The 25849-nt window shown below is 39.4% G+C and overlaps 1 protein-coding gene across 2 annotated transcripts in view; it reads left to right on the forward strand.

Annotated features, from left to right (window-relative positions):
• Positions 1–6: 6 nt before the first annotated feature.
• The window catches only part of LOC120503477 (tubulin polymerization promoting protein), a 61747-nt gene continuing 35904 nt past the window's right edge, over positions 7–25849 (forward strand). Inside the window, exons 1-2 of one of the 2 annotated variants that reach the window (XM_039711985.1) lie at positions 7–54; positions 13034–13285. In XM_039711985.1, coding sequence (XP_039567919.1) covers positions 13038–13285 — 248 coding nt within the window. In that variant the 5' untranslated portion in view covers positions 7–54; positions 13034–13037. Of the gene's footprint in view, positions 55–11804; positions 11971–13033; positions 13286–25849 lie in introns of those variants that run through there. The other variant, XM_039711986.1, reaches the window with a different exon arrangement.

Consider the following 25849-nt stretch of genomic DNA (forward strand, 5'->3'; position numbering starts at 1 on the left):
CGCCGCACGGAGCTCCGCCAGCCCCGCCAGACCTGCCGCCCTCCGCAGCTGGCGGTGAGTGCGCGGGCGCCGCTCCCGGGCCGGCCGAGCACCGCTCCGCCGGGGTGGGTGGGTGGGGTGCGTGCCGTGTGCCCTGTCCGCTCCCTGCTTCCCATCGCGCCGCTAATCGATCGCAGCTCGGCTGCCGATGGCGCGAGGGGAGGGGGCGGTGGAGGCGCTGCCGGGGGTCTGGCGGCTCCGGTGTCCCTTCCCGGTGCCAGCCCCCACCGGAGGGACGCCCGAGCCCAGCCCGGCACAGCCGCCGCCGTTATGTAACGCCCGCGGGGGGCTGCGGGCGGCGGTGCCGTGTCTCTCCTTGGGATTCACCTCCGTGCTGTCCCCCGATGTTCTGTGCTCCCCTCCGAGAGCGGGGACGAGGGACTGGCGGGGAGCGGGACTCGGCGAGGGGCTGCACGCCCTTTCCTGCCGTGGGAATAGGCTCTGCAGCCGCGTCCCCCGATCGCCATCGAGGAGGGACGCGCGGCCGCAGCCAGCGTGGGACCGGGGCGGCTTCCCGGCTCCCGGCGGTAGCAGGTCCGTGGCTGGGCGATGCTGGAGGCTGGCTGCGGGCGGCCGCGGGCGGCTCCTGCAGGAGCCGGGAAGGAGCCACCTTGCGCACACACACCAAACGCTCCGCAGTCAACAACAAAGCTCGGCCGCCGCAGCTGCTGCTGCTTGGTGCGCTCGTGCGGAGGCAGCGGCCCCCTTTTATGGAGACCGATGAGGAGAGGCTATTTGCCGTTTCTTTTCTTTTTTTTTATTTCTTTTTTTTTTTTCCCCCTCTTTCTTGAAATCCCCAAGCGGTAGCTGGAGGGGCTTCGTCTTCAAGAGCCGCTGCTGTATAGCGTCCTCCACAAAACCAGCATCAAATGTGGGAGACCGTTTAGCGCCTCCGGGGTAATACCCGTAGGTATGCAGCCATGTACGCCGGGATGGAAAACAAGGACAAGACAAAATCCTGTGTTTTAATCTGTAACCCTGGCTAGCTCGTTTGAAAATAAGTACGACCCCTCCCCTGTCAGATCACCAGCGGTAACAAATATTTCTCCAGTCTCCGGTAAAAGCCCTTGGACATTGGTGAGATTATTCCAAAGGGGAGCTGGGAGTATGCTACGAGGTGCTGAATGCACATGCGAATAGCATCTTAAACACTGACAGATTCCAATCATGTAGGAGATGCTGCTGCCAACCAGTTTCCCTGTTCATGTTTTGCAGGCTCTACAAAGGGTAGGTTTGGGAGGGGACAGGTTTTTTTTAGGATTTTACAGAGGGTTGCATAACTCCTCATGTTTATTGAAAAAAAGAAAGAGGAGGAGCAAACCAAACCCCAGCCTGAAATGAAACACATGATGTGAGACTGTCTTTTACTGAGCCGTCCTGCTGTTTTCTCAGTTAGCATCATTAAATAGCATGTTTTAGGTGGGTTGGAAAGGGTTAGCATGATAGTAAAACATTAAGGTATGGGGTTTTCTCCCCTCTAGTGCTGTGAAAACTTTGGGGAAAACCAAAGAGATACCTGTACACTTCAATAGCTTTAGGCTTAAAATAGCATTACTGCTTATCGAACCTATACAACTTATTTTTTAAGTGGCAATGGCCATTTTTTTAATCCTTTACTGATGAGCCACTTCTTTATGTTTTTGGAGACCTTATCCCAACTTGACCTTTCATCTCCCCAATCCAAAATAAAATGCTATTTTGAATGCCTATGTACATTTCTGGGGCACAGTTACATGCTTTTAAATAGTCCATCATTTGTAACTGCTGAAGTGTATGTCCAGTATTAAATTATAGTACAGTGTAATGCTTAGCAGTCTCCCATGCAAGGATCAAATTGCAGATAAAGTTCACATAGGAATCTCCTGCAATGCTTGCACTTGACCCTTGTAAATCTAAGAAAAGATATTTATAAACGGAAATACACATCCAGCAAGTAGTTCTTTCTCTGTCATATTTAATCTGTGGCTTAACTGTGTTGAAAAAAACATGTCTTTTATTTAATTTTTATAGTAGATGTATTTATTCCAGTTACTTTCTCAAGGCAGCTGTGTGATTGTAGTGGTTTTGGTATTTTTATATTAATTTGCTATTTGGTAGTGGTATTGGTATGTATGGTAGAAACTGGTTTTGCTGCTTTTTTCTTGAGCTTAATAAAATAAGAGTCTTTTTAATTTGAAAAAATAAAATAAGAGTCTTTCAAGGAGTGAGGCAGTTAGTTATGTCAATTTATGTTAAGGTAAGTATTCTCATTATAGGTAAAAGCAATTAATTTTACCCAATATATCTCATAGCACTTCAGAGAATAAGCCATGCAATGTTTAACCTTACAACTTGCTTTCAGGTGATAAGCTAAAATACAAAATAAAATAATATCAGATGTTTTTCTTGCTTTACGCACTTTTATTATCTAAATCTCGAGTGTGAGGATGTGACCATACTCACAAACATCTATCTTTATATGTTCATATATTACAACAAGAGCAGTCATTCTGTGGCATAGTGAGTCATTCAATCATGTAATTTTTTTTTTAATTTTTTATTTGTACGTGCATACTGCTTGTAGGCTTGCATAAATGGAATGGATTCTCTTTAGTAAGCAGCAACATTTTTTTTTTGTCTCCCCTCTGAAACCCATTTTTATGCTGTGCCTAACTGAAATTAAATGCAGGTATATAATTTCAACACCTACTCTTTCTCTGCTGTACTGGCATGACTACTGTGGAGGTAAGTACTTCTAGAAGTCTCTGCCAGTTAGGTGAAAGGAAATATTTTGCTTACTGTTTGTATTGCCATAGTGTCTGGAAGCTGTGGTCGGGGACCTTTACTAATGTGTTAAGTCCAGTATAATGGAACTAAAACTTGGGCATGGCCCCCTAAATATTATGATCCAAAATAAAGAACAAAGAGCTGTGAGTGGTGCAAAAGAGAAATCAGGCTGATGTTAAGAAGGATACATTGGTATGTGTGTGCATTATCCAGCTGTGTACTTTCTCATTCTTGTGTAAGAGCAATGGGAATTGTAGAACTTAATGTAAGATTGCCACTGTTCTCTAAGGGTTATCGTTAGGGCATGAGAATGGCTTGGGTTTGGGGGATTTTGAAATACATCTAACTTGACAAAATGCTGAAAACTAAGGTAAAAAATCTACATCAACCCATATGAAAAAATTTCTCTTCAGACAATCTAATTTTTACAGTTTTTTAAATCTAAGGTAATATTTTAAAATTTTGAAATGGAGTTTCATTTCAAATTCCAGTTGTACCAGAAAATACTGTTTTTCCTGTATTTCATGTTCTTTTTCCTTTTCCTCAATGTTTTCTGTAAGCTGTTCTAGCTCTTTCTTCATCTCTTCTCCCTCATGTGCCTAACCCCCCCCCCCCCCCCCCCCCCAAAAATACATAATAATAACTACACCTTCAGCTAAAAGACATTTCCCAAATTGCCCATACATAGAAGTATTGCAAGAATTTCCCATTTCATTGTAGGCTGTTTTTTGGGATACTTTGGAATAGTGATGAAAAGAACTGTACAGTGAAAGGATGTCACTGGTAAAATACCCCTATATAAATAAGGTCTTTAAGTACCATGGGACTGTACATGTGTTACAGGACAAGTATGCGTATCCTGCTCAGGTTTCAGGACACTCTTCCTGAGTGGGTGTTTATCTCAAGTGCTGACAGAGCAGAACAGACTGATTCTATGCTACTCAGTTTTCTTGGCTCACAGTGGTATGTCCATCAAAACAGCTAGGAAGTTTTTTTTTATTGTTAGTTGTTATATGTGGTGGGTAGGCAATTCATTTTGCTGCTGCTAAGAGGGATTCTTAACTCTGTCAGGACTCTGAGGCAGCTGTGGAGAAGCTCAGGCTCTTACTCTTGCTCGTTGTCTCAAGGTTCCTTCTTTCTTTTCCTCCTCACCCTTCTCCTATCTCATAGTGTCCTGCATTTGTGGTATGAGTTTTCCTTGTCCTGGAGGGAAACCCAAGAGGTGGCAACCAAAAGTTTACAGATTAAAGGTTCAATGCATTATGTGGCTGATGAAATGATAAAAATGAATCTGCAATGTTACTGTTTTAAATAATCATATTAATTTTTTATCAGTTTGGCTAATCCCAGGAATATGCTTCTGTGTCAGTGTTCATATATTGGGAGCATTTGACAAAATGAGCACAGAGAAACTTGAAATTAAAAAAAATCAATGAGATAACAGTTTTTGCTTGAGTCTCTGAGGGTTGCAGTCCTAGTTCAATTTCTTAAATGGATCAATGCTAAGAAAATTCTTGCAGTAGTAGTGCAAATGCTAAGACATCTTGGTCACAAAATTCTTTTTCCATTGTTGATGACACTGTTTAGTTTAAAAACCTTTTTCGGCCTGTCTCTTCTGATTTGACTATTGGAAAGAGTAGTACCCAAATATTTCATCTTAGAAGCGCTTATAGATGTGAAAGAACTTACTGATTTAGCAAAGTATTTCCCTTCTTATTTTGGACCAGGCTGTGGGTGGTTGCAAAAAATCTGTTCTTAATGGTTAGTTTATTTTCCTGGATTCAGACAAAAGTGAAGTTGCAGATTTTAAAAACATAACGGATCTTTAGACAGTCTAACCTGATTCATGTATTGGTTATATGGAGTTAGTTACCCAAGAGCAATAACTTAGATTTGGTAAAATTCTGTCTTTCAGAGATACTTGACTAAATATATCTTCTGTATTAAAGGCAGTCTAATGTGCCAACATAAGGATGTGAAGTATTTGCAGCTATTCTTGGGAGTTAGCTTTAGTACCTGATATGGTTTATTGTCTCTTCATAAGGAAGTCGTATTTCTAATTTGCATAGGTGTAGCCTGAATTTTCAAGTGTTGAGTTTTTTGAGATCTTTGGTGGTAAAGAGCCCTTTGGTAGGTGATTCAGTTTCTCTGCAGAAGTATTTGGATCTCTCAAGAATTCCACCAATGTAATTTGTAAAGTGTCTTATGGTGAAACATCTTGTCTCATGATTTTGCATCTCTTGTATCATCTTCCTTTCTTTGATCAGAGGCGGTGCTTTGTGACTACTAAATCTTACAATGCTTTTGAATCTCTGTTAGCTCAGTTTTTCTTAGATTTAATTCTGTCCCTGCCAATAGTTGATTCTCTAGATACTTTTACTTATGGGTGGTACTCAAAGTCCCCCATCTTAATGGAGTTTGAAGTGATCTTTCTGTACAATCTTTGATCCGCTTTCATGGAGTGGATCTTCCTTACTCATGGCTTTTCCAGAAATATTTTGAAAGGGTTCTGTGGAAGTTCCAAGTAAAGTCTGGTCTGGGTGTGGGTGGTGGGAGGATACAATGTACAATGAAGAAGTGAGGCTAAGCAAGCTCTACAATCGTAGTGGAACCTGTACTCAACTAATCCTAAAGTGATGACAGGCCCAGCGTGTTATTTGGAGCTGTAAATTAATTGTGTGACTACTGTGGAGAGCAGCTGTTGTCTTCCACTCTTTTTGGATCTGTGATTCGAAGTCTTTTTTTGATACACCATGAAAAAATACCTCATCTAAACACTTGAGTCTCGTCGTTCTTTAATTGGTGTCATATTCACTTTCTACTGTGAAGGCAGTTCTAGACACTGGCTTGTGTATGAAATTGCAGAGTGTTTGTGTCCAGATTATTCATCTACCAGTGATAGCAGCCTGGCAGAGGTTAGGATGAGTACTTAGAAAGTGGAGCTCTCAAATGGAGAAGTGGCATGATGAAAAAAAAGCATAATAAGGGTTTACCAGTACATGTCTATGTTGTGGATGCCTTATTTATGCTTTTATCTTCATAGTTAAAACCTTGTGTAAGTATCCTGTAAGTGGTATTACAGGATATTGTGGAGCTAGTTAAGAGTTAGCTAGATAGAGAATTTTTGTGTAGTTTTAAGTGTTGTCAGGTGAACATGTTTTTTGAAAGAAATAAGTTGCAATGGATCTGTTACCGATAAAGGTTTGTGTGTCTTTGTACAAATGCTTTGTTTATATAAGGAGGTGATATTTATGAAGTGGTTCTTTGAAATGGAGGAGTGTAATTTACTAAGAGCTAAACTTAGTTTTGTATTTCAAGCAACATTGTAGAAGTAACTAGCTGAATAGCAATAGTTTTTAGAAATACAACAGTAACAATAATTTGTCAGCAGTCAAAATAATCTCTGTGCTGGAAAACACGTTTTCTAAGTTAGGTCCTTTAATGGCATATGTGATGGCATATGTTCACAGTCTGAAATACTGTTTTGCTGAGGAGAAACATTGGGCAGGTTACCTGGTACCTACCAGTAGGTACCTTTTGTGTTACTCTGTGTGTGTCCTGCTGAAGGTCTAAACGTATCTGCATGATCTGGCCAGCCTTGCCCTTGTCCATAGTGCTAAATTCACATATATTGTTAAGAGAACTTGAGGTTCAGCTATATGCAGTTCCTCATAAAGCCTGCAAAAGGATTTCATTTTCTTTAGGTAAAGATGGGTTAACTGTAGATAGATTTGTTAGCTTTGCAGTGATCTCTGCTCATTTGCCTTCTGTTTTATATGCTAGGGAAAATGGATGGCTGTCATTCACTTCAGCATCACATGTGGAGAAATATAGTCAGAGCAGATCTCTGAAGAGAAATGTTTCAACTCTGGTTCCTGCAGGTAGCTGTGAAGGAAGCTTAGGGGAAGCTTTAAGAGCGGTCTACAGCATTGCTTTTTATTAGGAGGATGTTGCATATCTCCATCTGTTTGTCCTTCCCTAAGCTTGAATGTTTATGCAGAAATGTGGGAAAAAGATTCCTTCTGCTGTACTTTGTCTCCGCTGTTTTTATTTGGCATAAATAATTACAGAGGGAAAATAAATGAGAATTCCCTTTCATTGCAATTTTGTTAAGCTTTTATAACAAGGAGAAGATGGATCAAGTACTAAAATAAACCAGATGCAGTCAGGCAAATCCAAATGCCTTGCACAGTTTCATAATTCATTATGCACTCAATTAACTCATAGAAATAACACCTCCTGTGCTCATTGAAAAGTTGCTTTCTTTTTTACTTTGATTGGCTAGAAGGTCTTAAGAAATTTTGGATGGCAACTGCTTGTGGTACATTGGATGGGTTTTACCAACAGTGCAGTAACAGATTCTGATAAAAATTGTGCCCTAAGCACCTGCAGGCTTACCAAGACTTGGTGGGCATTAAAAATGAGCAGGAGAATGGAAGGTAAAAACAGATAACACTGAACATATAAAACTAGTTGTCTGGGGTGTATGGTAGAAAGGATTAAGAAATTAGGGAGGTATCAGGGCTAAGATTGAGACCCTGAACAGATAGTGCATTTTAGGTTTCAGGAGCCTGAGGAATTTACACTGCAGACTATTTCCTAGCTAGATGATGGCCTTGATGATCATTGTAAACATAACTTTGTGCTGTCGTGTTGCGGGTTGTGCTGGAGGTGAGTATTACACCTGAGAAATAAGGCTGGCCTGGGCAAAGGTGAGTGTTACAGGAAAGAGGAGATGCTAGCAGTACCATTATTGCATTGCAGCTGTGCCGTTGTGCTGTTGAATTCTGAAAATTCATCAGTCTTAGCAGTCAGAGGTCTGCTTGATTCTTGAATGATTCTGCTCTTTAAATGTGTGAATTGGAAGTTTCCCTTAATTCACACTAGACTTTTGACCTAATTTTAGCAAATTCTTGGTTGATAAGTATTCTAAAGCATGAACAGTTGAAAAATACACTGCCTTTTTCATTAATGTGAATGTATCTGAGGCTGTAATAATGCTGTAATGTTCTAGTCTGTTGTTCTGTGTTATACAGTTACACTCATATTTGTTTCCATGGCAGTTGATGTTGTGAGATGACTTCCATTAAAACTGTTTTTTAATACTGTTTAAAACTTCCTGCAGATGAAAGCTATTAGAGGTGAGCCAGACAAAGCGGATGAAAAAGTACATGGTATAGCACAAAAAAATAGGCATTCAGATTTTTGTATCCTGCTGATATGTGTATCAGTCTTAAGCTATGCCAAGGGAAATATAGGTTGAATATTAGGAAAAGGTTTTTCTTGGAAAGAGTCATAAAGTTCTGGAATGGTCTTGCGGAGGTGGTGGAGTCACCATCCCTGGATGTGTTTAAAAAAAGACTGGGGGTGGCACTCGGTGCCATGGTTTAGTTGAGGTGTTAGGGCATGGGTTGGACTTGATGATCTTGAAGGTCTTTTCCAATCTACTGATTCTGTGATTCTGTAATGTGTGTGTGTGTTTTATTTATATTTATATAATTTTTTTTATTTTGTTTTTAGAAAATAGGTTTTTTATGTGGAGATCCTAAAGGGGTTTAATAGATTTGCAGCTAGTGAGAATATATTTTATTTCCTTTATCACATCAGAGAATGTTGGCTCTTAGAGTAGTCATTACACTCATGTATCTGCTTTATGTGACTGTAATAATTAAAGTAGTGTAGAATATAGGTCCCAGGGTCCTTATGATGTTCTGAATACTGCAGAACAGAACAGACATGTTTCGTCGTCCCACTCCTTTGGTTTCCCTATTCATGGCATGGCAGTGATAATAATTTGTGTTACAGGTATTAAGCTTTCTGGTGAGCAAATAAGCCATTAATTAGTTGTCAGGGATGGTGTAGTAAAGGTGCAGTGGTGAATTTTTACCTGTTAGGATACATGCATCTTCAGAGTTGCATAAGCTTCTGAAATTGTTGGAAAAAATACTCTGGGACTTAGTGAGTCTTCTTGCTGCTTAGAGTTAGATTAGTTGTAAGAGCAATTCCCACAAATTTAAATCAACACTATACCAGAACTCCTGCAGTTTGTTGACACCTGGAGAGGGTGTGGATAAGTGAAAGAGTGTAAATTAATATAAATCCTTCGGTAGAGTCGGCAGCTGGTTAGTACTGAGGCTTTGGTTATTCACACAGCTCTAGAAATTGACAACTGAAATTCACAGAAACATTTACTTCTTGTCCCATCTTTTATGCAAGAATCCAGGTTAATAAGTGACTTTATCTAGTGGAGGCCTCCCAGCTATCTGTCTGCAGATGAGCATATCTTCTAGTCTCTGGCTAAAAGGAAGTTTGATGATATTAGAAAACTTTTTCTAATGGCTCAGGCATGTGCTGAGAACATGGATCTGCACTTTCATAGCAGTTCATAACACAGCACCTAACTGTCTAAGTATTCAGTGGGTTTCTGAAACTCCATTTTTTTGGAGAATAGTTGTTCTTTTGCAAACCTCCTAAACTCTAGCATCTGCTTGTACCTCTTGCTTGTCTGGCTACTTTTGGTGATGTGGACCTGCTAGCTTGGAGCATGCAGTATTTGGGAGGATTGTATTGATGGCAGTCCGGCCTTCTTTCTGCTGACTGGAAATTGGCATTGCCTAATTGTATACATATTTGACTTTTTGGATGGTGATGAAAGGCATTTCTTTGGTTAGCAGTAATTGTTGTAGTCGGCATCTATACAGCTCATGTTTTTCAACAGTGGCTTAATTTTGTTTTACTGTATTTTATAGTTGGTATTCTAGAGTAATCACTTTCTTTTGTCTTTCGCTTATCTTCTTACTGTGGTCCTGCCCCAACTTACTCATAATCTTTACTTCTAGCAGAATGTACCAAGCACCTTTTGATTCCTTTGTCCAGGGAAAAAGGGTAAGGAAGACTCAGAACAGCATTTGGTGTTGAATTTTTGTCAAATAGCATATTCTTTATTTCTGTTTGAGAGATCATTTCTTCAACATGACATGTTCTCCTTCCTTATCTCTAATCACTAAAAAAGGTTGAAGGAGCTGGCCCCATTCAAAGTCTTAATTTTATATCCTATGTTGTGCAGTTCTTTACCTTCTAATTATAGTATGTTAGCAAATATAGTTCTCTTCACACTGTGTTGTTTGTAGTGTTAAGAAAGAAAAATTTAAATTGAGACTAGATAATTTTTTCATAAATCCAGGTAGCTTCTTTTTAATATATTTCATGCTATTACATAGGATTTTAACAATTAAACTGTAATTATGATTCAACAAGGAGTGTCCGTAATAATATTTGGCAACCACAGCAGAGCCCTGGTTTTAATCTCTCCTTGACTTTCCGCTTTAGATGGCAAGGATTTATTTGAAATGAGTCTGTTTTGCATACCAGATTTCACCATTCAAAACTAAAGCCTTTTCTGTAGTGTGTCTGTTCTGCCTGATCCAGAACAAGTCAAAAAACCCCAATACAAAATTCATTTATTAATGAGTGAGAGAAGTTAGTATGGAGCTATCTTTCTGAAGGCCAAATATGTTCCTGAGCATTTTTCCTATAGCAAGTTTATAAAGTTTAAATTTATTAGCTACTGAAAATAAGTAAAAAATTCTTTCAGTTGATACAGCTATCATATTAAAGACTGCATAAGATAATAAAACATGATTCTGCTGTGCTGTGCAAAGTTGATTTATGATTATACACAACAAATCATTAAGCAATTGGCCAGCAAGGCACTGACACTGGTTAAGGAAAGATTTTGTTCAGGAGATACTTAAAAATGTAGGCACGTGGTTATATTTTGCAATTTCAGAAGACACAGAATGGCACAGATATTCTCTTCTTTATAGTTTGTAAACTGTGCTATTGTTGTATCTATACTCACTCTGGGTATAGCTTCCTAAGAGAATTGCTAAGAGCAAGCAGGAGCTATCCCTGAAAATTTTTTGGGAAGTTTATTTGCTACAAGATAGAATTACAAACTGATGGAAATCATGCATACCTTACCTTTGAAAATTTTCACCTTTTCGTATCCTGTTTCTTGCATACGGAGGTAACTTTGGTTTTTAATATCCTACGCAGACTTTGTTTTTTGCTGATCTGTACTCTCTTTCTCTAGCCAGTTAATATTAGCTTGGAAAATTTCTGGCTCTCTATTTTAGCTCCAGTTGATTTGAAATGCTACAAGCTTGGAAGAGACTTCTGCTTTTGGAAGTCAAGCTTTCTTGAATGTAGAGGTACATCATAGATCTTCATGATCTGATTTTTAATTAAATACTCTGTTGTATACGTTAGGTCAATAGGGGTTTTTTTTGGTTTTTCTTATGTTCTTTTACTTCTGTTTTGGTGGCAAAAGAATGTATCCTGATGAAACAGAAGATTTCATCTGGACACATTTTGGTGAAAATATGTGTGTCTTAATGTTTGCAGTAGCATTTAATTTACTGCACATTTTTGTTTTAGAGTTTCAGTGTTGGGATGCTTTCAGATAAGGTTTTTGAGGTAAAATTCCTCTTTGGACAATAAGCAGAATGCAAAGGAAATAGAAATGGGAATTGGTTAGTTTTTAAACTTTTTAATGAACTTGACATATTCAAACTCTTTTTTCCCCCCCTCTGTACTTCACTTTTTATTTCATAGGTGCACATACAATTCGCAGTCTACAGTTATTAAATTTCTGTCATAATAATTTTAATTTAGCATTTTGGTTTGTTGGCCAAAACATGTGCTGACTGTGTAAACAGAACAGAAGGATCCCCTGGCTTAAGATATAACAAGGGATTTATTTAAGCATTTACATGTTTTCAAAAAAGGCAGTAGTGCTTTGACCATGCTGTGTTTGGTCAAGTGTGAAGGACAGAGGTCCTTTTAGTATGTTTTTAATTAAAAGATTCTTTCTAATCAAAAACCTCGACAATAACTGCTGCGTAGCAAGCAGCTATGGTTAGTTCTGTTACATTGTGCAGGGAAGGGTATGTCATGTTTGTTTGAGTGTCAGAATTTAAACAGTATAGGAAGAGAGAGAATTTTAGAACCCTTTCCCGTGCTGAGGCGCACTGATGTACAGTATATAAACCAAAAGAACTTCCTGTCTGATGAGGAAATAAAACCTTAACTAGAAATACCTACCCATCTCTGCATATGTTAATCACATCCCACACACAGCTGGAGCTTTAGAAGAAAGGCTGGGTAAGTATGATGGGCTTTCCAGCCCTAATCTGACATTTGCCAGATTTCTGATACTTTAACCGTCTCTTTATGGGTTAAAAATTTGTAACAGCACCACCGATGTGATGGTGGTGTCAGTCTGTGTGCAGCTTGTTGGAGCAGGCAGGCAGTGTGCCCTGTGCCTAGGCTTTTTAGTCCCTAGGCCTTTTAGTCCCTAGGCTTTTTGTGCCTTACTTCTGCTATGCAAAGAGTGCCTGGGCAGAAGACAAAGGTTTCTATGACGTGCTTCTGGCACTTGAGTGTGGGGTTTTTTTGTGAAGACACCTGAAAATAGTATTCTGTTGCAGAGTTTAAGGTTTCATTGAAAAGGCAAACCTAAACTATGTGTATTTGGAGTAGTCTGAAAGTTCTTGTCTGCAGTAATGACATCCCTTCTCAGTATGCCTCCATCATGGATATGTCCATTCCAAATGAATTTCTCAGCTGCAGTTCTTTGGGCATAAACTTGAGAGATAAATGGTCTGGATAACAAGAGAGACTTGTCTTGTACTTGTTAGCCCTTACATAATGTAACATAAGGGTTCTAACATTAATATTTTTGTTGTGTTTCAAAAATACTTACAATTTTTTTTTTCTGAAAAATTAAGTTGAAGTCCAGAAAATAAAGGGATCTTTATTTTTCCTTCAGAAATACAAGTACATAGTAATGCCTACAGTGTAAAGGGCATACTTCTGTTCAAATCAACAGAGTGACTGTGATGATTGCCATTTAAGAAAAAAAAAAGGAGCAAGTATTAAGTGTTCTTTTGATGGCTGATGTAATGATGGTGAAACTAGATTTGTGTCCCTAGTTTCTTGCTGTACCCTTTTTTTTTTTTATGCGCTAGAATTTTTTTTCCCAGATGAGCAGAGTTCTCTGTTTACACTGATTTTTGATGGTGGAGGGTAGTGAGTTCTTTCTAACTTTATAGACTATTTATTCTTCATATGGACTTCCTATGTGACATGAATTCTAGCATGTAGATTGACAGAAAGTAATCTAGTGCAAATTAATGCGATAAGTTTACCCTCCTTTTCTTTGTAGCACAATGGCTGAAAAATCAGCAAAACCAGCAAAACGGTTATCCTCAGAATCAAACTCCCATGAGGGAGCTACGGCAGGAGAAATAAGTGCTCTGGAAGAGGCCTTTAGAAAATTTGCCGTCCATGGTGATACGAGAGCCACAGGAAAAGAAATGCATGGGAAGAACTGGTCAAAGCTATGTAAGGACTGCAATATCATAGATGGGAAGAATGTGACAACCACAGATGTTGACATCGTCTTCAGTAAAATCAAGTAAGTTCATTTTAGCCATAATTTCATTGTCTTCCCTCTCCCCGCCCTCCCCCTGCCACCGTGTTTTATAGATACCATATACCATTACTTTCTGTTGCTTCTGATGTTGTGAGACACTATTTGACAAAATCAATCTCTTTCTTGTTCCTTTACAAAATTTTCTTGCTTGATCTGAAAATACAGCTTTCAGCTTCTGACCTACTATCTTAAATTGACTTCAGTTTCACAAGTGTTACACTATACAAAGACTATGATGTGATCAGGATAAATGCAGACTATTCCAATAAACTGGTCTGCAGTAAGTGCTGTTAATATTTCCTGAAAGATATCTGAATGAAGTCAGGATGTCAGGATGATCTTGCCAAAGCTTGGCCTCAGAGGACGGAGGCTTAGGTGGGATATGTACTAAAAGTCAGTATTCTAACAGTCATGATGTCCAGCACAACACCAGCTCAGTTTTGAAGTGTAGGGCCATGCCAGACTGATGATGACCCTTGGCTATGATGAATTATGATTATCTTGGTCATCTGATCTTATTTTTGTGACTGGAGCTTTAGTGAAACTGTCCCCAGTTGAAAACCTAGGCAGGCTTACTCAGAAACTTGTCAAATCTAAGAGAAGTTATTAAAGGAAATATGTTAACAAGTAAGTAATCTGTTATGGCATGTTCTGGATGAAGTCCCAAATAATTTTTTTGGTTTTGCTTTATGTGTAGAGTTGGATTATTTTCGCCTTTCATATTCCCATGTCATCTGATATGACAATCTTGTCTTTTCTGGTTTTTATTACCACATTAATTGTTCAAATTGTCTCACATGTCGTTGTGTTGTGGGACATACTTTTTAAAGGGGTCCCTTAATTGTACTTGTAGCCTGTAGGAACACTTACTTGGCTTGTGCACTCAACTGTTGGGGTGTAATGCTGGGAGAACATGCGAACTGCATTGCTTGCAAGGTAGTTGGAAAATCTTGCTACAAGCACTGACCATTTAGACTGCATCAAACTGGAGAGAGGCAGAGAAGAAAAGACCTTTAATCTTGAAAGTTGTCTGTGTAACATATATAGTTAGAATGACCTTGCTTATTTGATTGATTTCTCTCTTTGTTTCTTTTCTCCTTGAGGGTCTTATCTATAGGGATAACTGAAAACACTACATATGCACACTCCCACCCTCTTGTCCTTGTTTCAGTCCCTACTTGAATGAAGTTAGAGAGCTGGCTTATTTGAAATTTTCTTTGACTTTCATCAGCTTAAAATTGTTTTATTATTTCCTGTAGATAAATATAATCTTAGTGGTACTTTATCATATAAGTTTCTGGACTCTGTAGTGACAGGATGACCCCATCATATGGCATAAACAGATGTACAGCATTAGCAGATATAAGGAAGTATCAGGTTTGGTGACTGGGGCAGAAAGAATCCCATCCTGTTGTGCAGGAGTGAATTGTAAGGTGGCAGGTACCTGAGCCTCCTGGGGAATGTTAGCAGATCCCCTTGCTGCTGTTGAATGCTCCCAGCTCAGCGTGAGAGTTCTTGTCTTTTGCCTCTTGAGGGGGAGGGCTAGCTCAGCAGTTTCTCAGACCTCGCTGCTGTGACCACTGTTAGGTGTTGTTATTTCTCTTGGAAGAGGCATACCATCTTTTCCTCTATCCAGTTGTCCTGGTTTAACCTCAGCCAGTGGCCAAGCTCTGTGCAGCCGCTTGCTCACTCCCCCACCAGCAGCACTGGGGAGAGTATTTAGAGTAAAAGCTGGAAAACTCACAGGTGAGATAAAGACAGTTTAATAGGAAAAGCAAAAGAAAACAATAAGTTAATTCAGTGCTTTCCATGGGCAGCCTGATGTTCTGCCATCCCCAGGAGAGCAGAGCCCATCACATATAACAAATTGGGAATACAAACACCATCACTCCAAATGTCCCCCCCCCTTCCTCCTTCCTCCCTCCACTTTATTTACTGACCATGATGTCGTGTGGTCTGGAACATTGCTCTGGTCAGTTGGGGTCACTCCACCTTTCCTGGCTGTGTCCCCTCCCAAGCACCCCCACATTCATTGCCAGCATGGCAGTATGGAAAACAGAAAAGGCCTTGGCTTTTCTGGATGTGCAGAAGTCCTGCTCAGCAATAACAAAAATATCACTAAATTGTCAGCCCTGTGCTCAGCACAAATCCAAAATACAGCCCCATACCAGCCATTGTGAAGAAAATGAACTCCACCCTAGCCAACACCAGCACTCCAGTATTTAATAGCTTAGTAGATAACTGCATCAAATGCAAAAGTATCTTAGTTTTAATTGTTTAATTTTTGTTAATTCCTCAACCGGTACATATAACATATATTTTATGTATTCTTCTCTTTTAAAATTATTTTATTTTTAAATTATATTGCATAAGTGGCATATGGGAGCTGAGATTTGCTGTCCTTATTAGGAAGGTCTGTATTTTTTGAATGTATGCTTTCAGTAAGTATACTTCCACATTTTCTTAACTGTTAGGGTTTTGTGAGTTTTTTACATTTTTATTCTTGAGTGCATGTGTCAGCAAGTCTTTTTCATCTAGATCACATTTATTTCACATACAATATTTTAAGTTTTAAAAAGGGAAGATCTAATAGCTATAGGGACTCAAGTATCAGTAATATACTTTAACTTAGGAGGGTTAAGCATAAGCTGGGCATACAGGATTTGTTGAGCATGTTCAGACGGCTGTTTTTCCTTGCTTTCTCTTTTACTTCACATTTAACCCTAAGCTCAAGGCAAGGATAATGATAGATTTGGGAATGCATCAAAGCAGGCATACTCACATAATAAACTCACACTCATTTTTATTTTACAAGCAGCTCTTTCCCAGCAGAGCTCTTTGGTTTTTTGACAAACCAAGATTTTCCCCATCTATGTTAAATGTAAAACCTTAGCCACTATAGAAGAATCTCCAACTCCCTCCAAAAGTGCGAAGTGCAACTTCCATGTTTCAATAAGAATTCTCCTTATGGTTACCAGAAGGCTTTGTGCATCACTCTTGGTTTTGGGCTCTTGAGCTAAAGTTGTGTCTCACAAGATTAGCCTCAGCCTGGGATTCTTATGTTCAGCCAAAGTGATGGTTCAGTGGGATGTGGCTTGTGGATTTTAGCAGTTGTAGGCTAGCCAGGGAGCACAACAAACATTTAAAATAATTGTTTGCCAATGTTTGTCACCCAACTACAATTGCCATCTAGCATTGTGTTAGAACTTCCAAACATATTTTCTGTTAGTTCTGTTACTGGGAAGCTACTGTACCTAGCAGGGTTGTTTTCTAGCAAGCTGTACTTAAGAGTTTATGACAATGGCACATGTTGTTCAGACACTAGAAAATAATTAATCTAATAGAAATGTTCTTTGGATTTATGAGTTACTATGTATAAAGCCCACATTTGTTGTCTTGCTAACTTTCCCAGGCTTTATTTATTATTCTAGTAGATACTGGCAAAATAGGTAGGAACTAAACATTGCAGATAGGGTAAAGTAACAAGGAAAATTAATAGGAGATATGTTTACTTAAGAGCTACTGAAAGATAATGTTTTATTCACTAATTGGCAACTTGCTCTGCTCCAGGAGAAATTTTACCTCTGAAGTAATGAACATTTTTGTAGACTTAACACCCTTTCTCCACCTCTGCCAAACCCAAGTGAACAAAACTCCTGAAAGTTTTAAATAGTCTGTGATACTTCTTGAAAGCTGGGACCTATGTGTCTGTCTTTCAGAGATTAGTTCATTTGAAGTTTAGTGGTGTTATAAAGGTTGAAGAAATTCCATTGAACCTTTGTTACAAATAAGAAAATAAATATGGAATGCATGAGAATGTCAGGTCAGACTGAAATGTAGTTTGTCTGTTTATCTTGCATAAAAGGTCTACTGAAGGCCTTCATGTGAGCACATTTATATGTATTTGAGGATAAGAAGAAGGACTAGTCTAATGCAAAGAATCCACAATAGCAGACATGAAAGAATTATTGCTAGAATTGCATTCTTTGGTAAGAAAATATGTAAATTGGGTGATCTCTCCCCTGCTCCCCCCAAATATTTTTGTGTAACAGTTATTTGTAGGGTCCCACAAGTCCTTCCAGCTTGGTGGATTATAATACAATTTTATGTTTGTTAAAATTGTTAGCTCAGAACATACAAGAAATGCAAAAGAATTTTGCAGTGGAATTACTTGAAATGAAAAGCTGAAGCCTGCCTATAAGAGTAGCCATATATATGAATATTTATGATTTGCTTCTCTAGAGAGCAGAGTTAAAACACCTACGTTTGTGCTAAATATTTGGATTGCATTAATGCAGTTGGAACAGTGTGCAGTTTCTGTAATTAATAGGAGGGTACACTTTTCTTATTTTTTTAGGTTACAAAGCTTACAATAAAGCTAGCTCTTATCATGTCATTAACTTTCCATGAATCCTGTACTTGGAAGAGCAAAAGAAGTTGTGAAGAGTGAATGACAAAAGTTCTACCATATCTTATGGGATGAAATCTGTTAAAAAATGCACCAAAGCCAACAGAAGCGTACATAACTGTAAATGCAATTATGCAGTAAGCTTTCTTTTTTGTAGTTTCATGGTCAACGTCTGAGATGTTGTACTCCGTTCTTCATATGTTCCTTGGACTACATAAAACAGTAACACCAGTTACAGGGTAAATTTTAATTTCAAAGCTAGCCTAAAGTTACTTGCTTAAAGTTATGTGAAAGTCCCTTCTGCTAACTGGTACCAGGAAAACCTTTTTTCTGTAAATGGCAAAGGAAGCAACCTCTTCTCAGAAAAAAAGGCTTACGGAATTGTTAAAAAAAAAGCCTGAAAATACTTCCTAGGAAGTGATTTTTTTAACTGGTCCATAAATTCACTGCCATACTTGAAGACAAAGAATAAGTCACAGTCATATTCTGTGGGAAAGGTAATTTTCATAAATTACTGTAGCTGAAGTATTTGTGACAGGACCAAAACTAGTACTCCGACTTCTTTTATTATGATAATATCTTCATTTTCCCTGTATCTCAGATTTCTGCTAAAATGTAGTTTAGTATAAATATCTTAGTAACATTAGATCATTCAATGCATTAATTTTTCACATACTATCTGAACCTTACATAGACAGCTTTCTTTTATAGTTCTTTAATGAAAAGCAGCAATGCAATCTGGGCCCGCTGAATTTAGAGACATACAATATGCCGGCATGCAGTAGCATTTGAAGATGGATGTTTTTCATGACAGTGAGAATTCCATGGGCATCTTTTCAGTCACTGAAACACTTGCATGCTTTCTTGGAAAAGTTCTCAGTTAAATGTTTCTTTCCTGGTACTCTTCTGGAGTTCCAAAAGTTTGTAGGGTGTGTGTCTTGTATTTTGCTTGCAGAGTGCAAGTATGGATTTAGTGGATCTTGTTGCCTTGGAGAAAGCAAGGTCATTGGTGACAGAGGAGAAGGGGACTGAAGAGTTCTGCATTTGGTATGAAAAGCAACATGTGGCTGCATTCTTCTTATTCCAGCAACACGGTGAGACACAACAGTCTAAGAACTTCAGGATTTTTGTATTAAGGAGAGCAGAACACCCAAGAATAATAGATGCTACTGAGCTTTTACCAGCATTCCAGCATGTTGCCGTAGGAACTTAAATTTCTTTGTTTATTGAGGGTCAACAACTGCTCGGGGAAATTTGATACGTTAGCAATGCTGTACACATACTCCACTTGTTGTATGTAGTCAACATGGTCATAGTAATAGTCCCTATATAAATATCTCTGCTCTTATTTTAGAAGTGTTACCATTGAGCACTGCAAGAATATGTTTTAAGCCCTGCCATAAAACTGCTAATTCTATGACATTATTAGATAGAAAAATAAAAATATTTCTGTTTACACTGGCATGTTACTATGGTTGCAGGCAGGCCTGGGTGACGTCAGCCCTTGTATCCATTGTGAGCATTTATTTAGGTAGCCATCTCCATGGAAACATTTGTTTGTTTTGATGTTACTATGTGTTAAATTTTAAACAAATTTTTGTGGTTCTATACTGGATTGTTATTCAAGATTAATTAAGCTACAGAAGCTTTGTAAATATACCTTACTCCCTGCCCTCTAAAATATTCTTGGTAAAAGATCAAGTGGAAGCATAATTGTCTTCTGAAATTCCATTAGTAGTTCCTGATGTTGCTTTGACATGTTTTCTTGTTGCTGAGGAAGCCATGTATTCTAAAGCCCAGAAAACTCTCCTCCATCTTTTTGAGAAAAGATGGTTTTGTTCCTATGGAGAATCTTCACAACACACTTTATTGTGCCCTGACTTTTGAGCAGACCCAGCCATGCACTGTCCGCACTGTCTTGTGCGCTTGGCTGTTTACCCTAATTCCCACACCATGGATCAGTCAGGTCTCTGCAGGAGTACTTCTACCTGAAGACAGCTGAGCCTTAATGCAGCAGTAGTTCACTGTGGCTGCAAGACTTGGGTAATGGGTAATGTTTGCTCTGAGAAGCTGGCAAGAAGACTCTTGGCAAAAATATGTGCTTTCCCCATTTGTCAGCTGTAATATAATTGTTGTCTTTTCTTTGTATTTAATGAGGATGATGCTTCTTGCTTTCTTTTTTTTTGTATTTGAAAGGACTAGTACTTTGACACCTGAACTCATTCAAAACAAGTATCTGTCCATGAGGTTTCTCTGAAGTAAATAGTCTTTAATGGAGATTTTTACTGAAGCCTCTCTTAAATTTTTCAAATATTTAAATAGCCATGTAGTGGTCTTTATATATAAATGAACTATCTAGTAGTTGCAAGCTTTGTTTTACATCCCTATTGGAGACATTCTTTTGACAGTGAAAATTTTGTAGGATTTTTGTAATCCTACTTTATGCATGAAGTAGGCATAACAGTTAACTTTTGTACTTTAGTATGCCTGCATCAGGAAATAAGTTTTAAGTGGATATAGAACAATATGCAGAGCAAAATCTTTTCTGATAAGTCTTAGGCAAATTATGAAGATGTGCATTTTTAGGTAGAAATGTAGGTAAGTTTCAACAGAAAGTGTTCTTTTTTGCCACATCTATATTTTAGTTGAAATTAAGAGCGAAGTGCCCTTTTTCCTAAAGAACCAAATGTAGTTTTGCCATTTGCACTTCATTCTTCAGATGTTTTTTATTTAAAAAAAACCAAAGCAGCTCTTCTGCCAAGAGGCATAAATTCTAAAAGCAAAACAGTGATTGCATATGAGAAAGAAGATGGGTTTCAATTCACTTGCTGTAACACAGGCCTGTTTTGTGCATGTATAATGGGTAAATTTTATACCTGTAATGATGTTTGCTGATTAGGATTTTAAAAACACCATTTTACAGGACATCACATGAAAATCTATAGATTAGGTGGTGGGTGATTCATTTCCCAGCTGATACGGAATGCTGCATGATGTCATACACAGTACTATATACTTGGTATTTGCCACACTTTGTGGCCTATTCCACATGTGTGCTACACAAACTTTTACTGGCTTAGAGTAGAAGTCAGTTGTTGTTTTGGGTTTCTTTTGCAGGTCAGCCAATTGCACCAAATTTTCATTTATAAAACCAGCTATGTGAAATCTGTCTTAGTTTTACTGACTAAATAAACTAAGTAAGAGGCAAGTATTTTCCAGATTGTTAAATATCAGTTTTGATTTCATGGATTGAAGTAGAAGATGATTAAGATGCAGAGGACAAGGCAGCCTTGTGTGCAGCAACCAGGTGATTGTAACGTTTAAGGTCCTGAGGGGAATGATCAAGATTAACAGCAGAATTACAAACCTGAACTTCAGAAGGGCAGATCTTGGCCTCTGCATTTTTTCTCTGGAAGCTGCCCTGGAGAGTAGAGGCATCCAGGAGAGCTAGTTGGTCTTCAAGGCAACTTCATCAGAGCACAAGAACGTTTCATTCACATGTGCAGGAAGTCAGGAAGCATGGCAATGGGCTAGCAAGAATAAATGTGGAGCTTCTGACTGGGCTGGACCCACGAGAAGGAGGAATGCAAAGAGACCAAAGCAGGGACAGGCTTTGTGGGAGGAATAAAGCCCATGCATGAAGAAACAGAGTGAGCAAAGTTGAAATTCAGGCCAATCACTATAACCTCAGTCCCTGGGGAGGTTATGAAGTAAATCCTTTTGGAAGTCCTTTTTTAAAACACAGAGGACAAGAAGGTGATTTGGAGCAACCAGCATGGATTTGCCAAGTACCAGTTATGCCTGATTGACCTCATTGCTTTCTCTGATGAAATGACTGACACTGTGGGTAAAGGGGTGTTGTTAGTATACATTGATTAAGGCAAGGACTTGACTCCAGTCATATCATCACCAAATCGATGAGGTGTGGGCTGGAGAGTGAGCCAGCAGTCTAGGGGCAGCTGTAGAGGTGGTGATGGTGTCAATGTTGTAGTTTAATAATACCCAGCTGGAAAATAAGCCCCATGTAGCCACTCTGTTTCTGCTACAAGTGGGACGGGGAAGAGAATCAGAAGGATAAGAGTGAGAAAACTCATGGGTTGAGTAAAAACAGTTCAATAGGAAAAGGAAAAATCACTCACACAAGCAAAGGAAACTAAGGAAGTACCGTGTCCCATGGGCAGGCAGGTGTTCAGCCATCCCCAAAAAAGTAGGGCTCCATCATAGAGAATACTGACTTTAAAAGATGATAACTCCAAATATCCCCCATTTCCTCCTTCCCAACATTTGTATGCTGAGCATGATATCATATGATATGGAATATACCATGGGTCAGCTGGGGTCAGCTGTCCTGACTGTATTCCTTGCACACCCCCAGCCTTCTTGCTGAAGGAGCAGCAGGAGAAGCAGAAAAGGCCCTGAAGCTGTTCTAGTGCTGCTCGGGATTAACAAAAACATCTCTATATTATCAACACTGTTTTCAGCACAATTCCAACATACCACTTCATACTAGTCACTGTGAAGAAAATTAGCACTACTCCAGCCAAAACCAGCACAGATAAGAAACTTCTGAAGGTGAGGTGACAGAAGTCCTTGCAGTGAATGTGAGTTGTTGCAGCAAGTTGTGGTAGCTACATCTGGGCTGCCTGAGTCAGTGTGTGGTCAGCAGGTCTGGGGAAGTGATCCTTGCATGCAGCTTGGACTTGTAAGAGTGTATTGGAAGTGCTGTGCCCAGTCTGGGGCTCCCCTGTGCAGGAAATAGATTGATATACTGGAATAGGCGTGGTGCATGGCCACCAAGATGGTCCGGGGCTGGTTGTGGTACATGGTGACATTTGAAATAAATACAAGTTTCTTTGTGCTCCTGTATAGGCAGTAAAAATTAACTTCTTGTTTTGAAGTTAGAGTGGAAATTTTATAGGGAAAAAAATGTGTGTATATGGATGCTATTTACTCCTAAAAGTAGACATGAGCTAGAAATCCTTCATCTCAGAAGGAGGATTAATATATTATGTATGTTGCAATTAGATATATTTAATCTGCCTATGTGTGTAAAACTACTTAAACAATTTAGATGTAGTCTGCTTGGGATGTGATGTTTGTGAATGCAAGTGTGCTCCATCTGATGTAGTGTTTATCATTCTTCAACCTTTTTGTTTGGCATTCCTTAAAAAAACAACAGGGGCTTGACTTGAGCCCAATTGATGTATTCTTTCCGTTATCAAGATGTTTAGGAAGACTTTTTTGCAACTGAATTGGAGCAAGTCTCATTAAAGACTGGAAATTAAATCCTCACCAGGATTAGTTAAAGTGGTGTTACTTTCTGGCATTATTGAAGTGGAGGTGCTTATTGTTTATGTTTGTGTGGGTGTATCTGTGCGTGTGGTAAAGCAAAGCAACACGAATGAAATCCAAATTTTATCTGAAGGCTTGATCTCTGTTTCTGACTTTCTGCAGACTTCTAATGCATGTGCATGTATTCCCGTGAATTTAAAAACAAAGTAAATACAGTTTTAATATGAAGTTCTGGTACAATGCCCCCCACACCCCCAAAAAGGGCAGACTTTCCCTTTGAATTTTTTTTTCCATGTTACAGTCATTTTGTGTTTCTTATTTTTACAAAGGTTGTGGATATTACCAGCAGATTGATAATTTCAAAACCTTGCTGAGCCTGTGAATGTTGGTGCTGATTCTGCAGGCTCCCAGACCATTTTAATTGCATAAAGAAATCTCCATGGCAACTTATTCTAGGAGGGTGTGCTGTTAGATAGTGAAGTTTTATGGTGGAAGGAGCAGATGTTGGAAAGCATTAAGTTTCAGCGAGGAAAGCTGACTGCAGCTGACAGTGTAGCCAGGAATACTGTGGCCAAGGTGTTGCACCCTTCTGGTGAGGAGTAAGAGGAGCAGCTCACCTACTGCCTGTCACGAGTGTTTTGGCAGTGCAGGCACTCGCAGCACTGATTGCTGAAGAGACTCAGTCAGTCCCTGAGGCAGGCAGGGACTGTTTCTGTACTCTCTGGACATTTTTAATTCAGGAAGGAAAACCAGCCAGAAAACCCAACTGCAGGGTTTTGCATCATTAAGTTTCTGCCTAAGCTGTGGAGCAGCTTTAAATCAAGCCCAAATCTTTGTCAGCGATGGCAAGCGGTGGAAAATACCTTGAGGCAAAGTTGTTTCAGTGGAGCCAAGAGTTCATTGTGAAAGCGAGGGCACTCGGTGTCTGTTGGGAAGGTGTGATATTCCTGAAGGTCAGTAGGTTTTCTTGGTGCTTTTCCTTCCCGGGAACTGGTTGTGGAGAGCCTTTTGGGAATGGTGCCATGCTGTGTGCAGAGCTGCCCTGCACAGAGTTCCCGCAAGCTTGCCAGGGGCTGTGGTGCTGCAGGAGTGAGCCCTGCACAGCTGCAGGAGTGTGGTGCTGCCCTGCCCTGCTCGTGGAGCCCTTTGCACTGTGCTGGGTGCAAAGCTTTTGTGACTTTTGCTTGGGTTTTGAACTGTGAGCTTTGAGGAGGGGATGGTAATGTGTGCTGACAGAAAATGAGGAACACTACCTTGGCAGCACTGAATTGTCTTTCCTCTTCTTTGCCTCAGCTTTGTTCTGGAAGGAAAAGCGTTGAAAGTGTGGGAAATCTTCCAGTCTCGCACTGTTACCTTACTTTCATGGTTGAGGCTTCACGTGATGCTTCTAGCCTTTTGACACAAGAGTTGATTTTATGGGGTCTTTTGAGTCCATAAAATTCATACAATTTTCCTGCCGCAAACAAGCCAAGCCAGTGCAGCTGCAGAGCTTTCACTAAATATATTTTTCCTTCGCTAACTGGTATATACTTCTCTTACCTTATTCTCATTTAGCTCAGAACAGCTAAAAGTTTTCTACAGCGCTCTTCTTCTAGGCAGAAACATAGAAGACTCTGAAAAAAAGGATAAGCCACCACCATGATCTGGTGAGCAGGAGCCAGCTCATCTGTTTGTCTCTGCTGATACAGGAGAGCATTGTACCACTTAGTGCCGTTTGTGATCATGGGCATAAACAGCTGCAGAGCACTGGTGATCTTTGGCACCAGGCTGTGACTCTCATGACACATGACAGCACTTGCTTCATTGCCCAGATGTCTTGGATCTTTATTATATGCCCTTCAGTTGCAGATATTGTTTAAAAATGAAAGTAAGCTAACAAGTAGTTATTGTACTGTCAGTATGGTGTTTTTAATGGTGTGTAAAATATTAAACTGATAGCTTTTATATCATTATAATTGTGTACAAGAGAAGTTGTTTTTCTTGCAGTTAACAATACAGTGGTACTGTAACACAATAGTAGTTCATTACAGCACAACTGTAAAATTTGTGTGAGATAACAAAATTGAGTCTGTGCTTATTGTCTGGAATCTATCTCAGTTATACAGAATCTCCACATATACTCATTACAATTTCCAGTGCAGTACCAGTGGTAACCCATTGGTACTGCACTGGAAATTGTAATGAGTAAATCCATTAACCCTGGATTTAGCTGTTTTCTGATATTTGAGGTGTTTGTTACTCTCTGTGGGGTAGTGTTTGTTAAACTTCTGAATAGAACTGACAGCACTGAGAATGGAGGGTTTATCTGACCCAGACCAGTGTGAGAGTAATAAAAGAAGCTACTGACTAGAGGATCATAGAGTTGAGGATGGGCAGTTCATGGTCATCATCATATGCAGTCTGTATTTCACAAAAAGGTGTTAGGTGTTTGCTTCTGCTAGAACAAGCCTCTGTGGTATGGGCTGCTTAAAAAGTGAGGACTGCAGTATTTACCATCAGCTCTCCCATCAGTTTCTGTGCACAGCAGCTACTGCTGCTCCACACTTAAGATACTTTGTGTTACTAGGGGAACACAAGGAGTCCTATTTTGATACTCCTTTATGGGCTGTATTCCTGTGTTGCATTTTGAAACCTTTCTTCCAAATTTCGGCTGTTTGCGTTTTCTTCCTGTCATGGATGCTGTATGGAAATAGATGCCTGGGGCATTTGTAATCCCAGTGAAGATCAGCATGTGTCAAACTGTTTGCATTTGGCATGGTGCCAACAGAAGGTTTCATAGGTTTCTAAGCAGTATGCATTGATTAATGTTTTCAGCTCTACAAGACGGTTTCTAGGGAGGATGTTTA

The sequence above is a fragment of the Passer montanus genome, unplaced genomic scaffold (genome assembly GCF_014805655.1).
Source record: "Passer montanus isolate IOZ18808 unplaced genomic scaffold, ASM1480565v1 scaffold26, whole genome shotgun sequence".
Classification (NCBI taxonomy): Eukaryota; Metazoa; Chordata; class Aves; order Passeriformes; family Passeridae; genus Passer; species Passer montanus.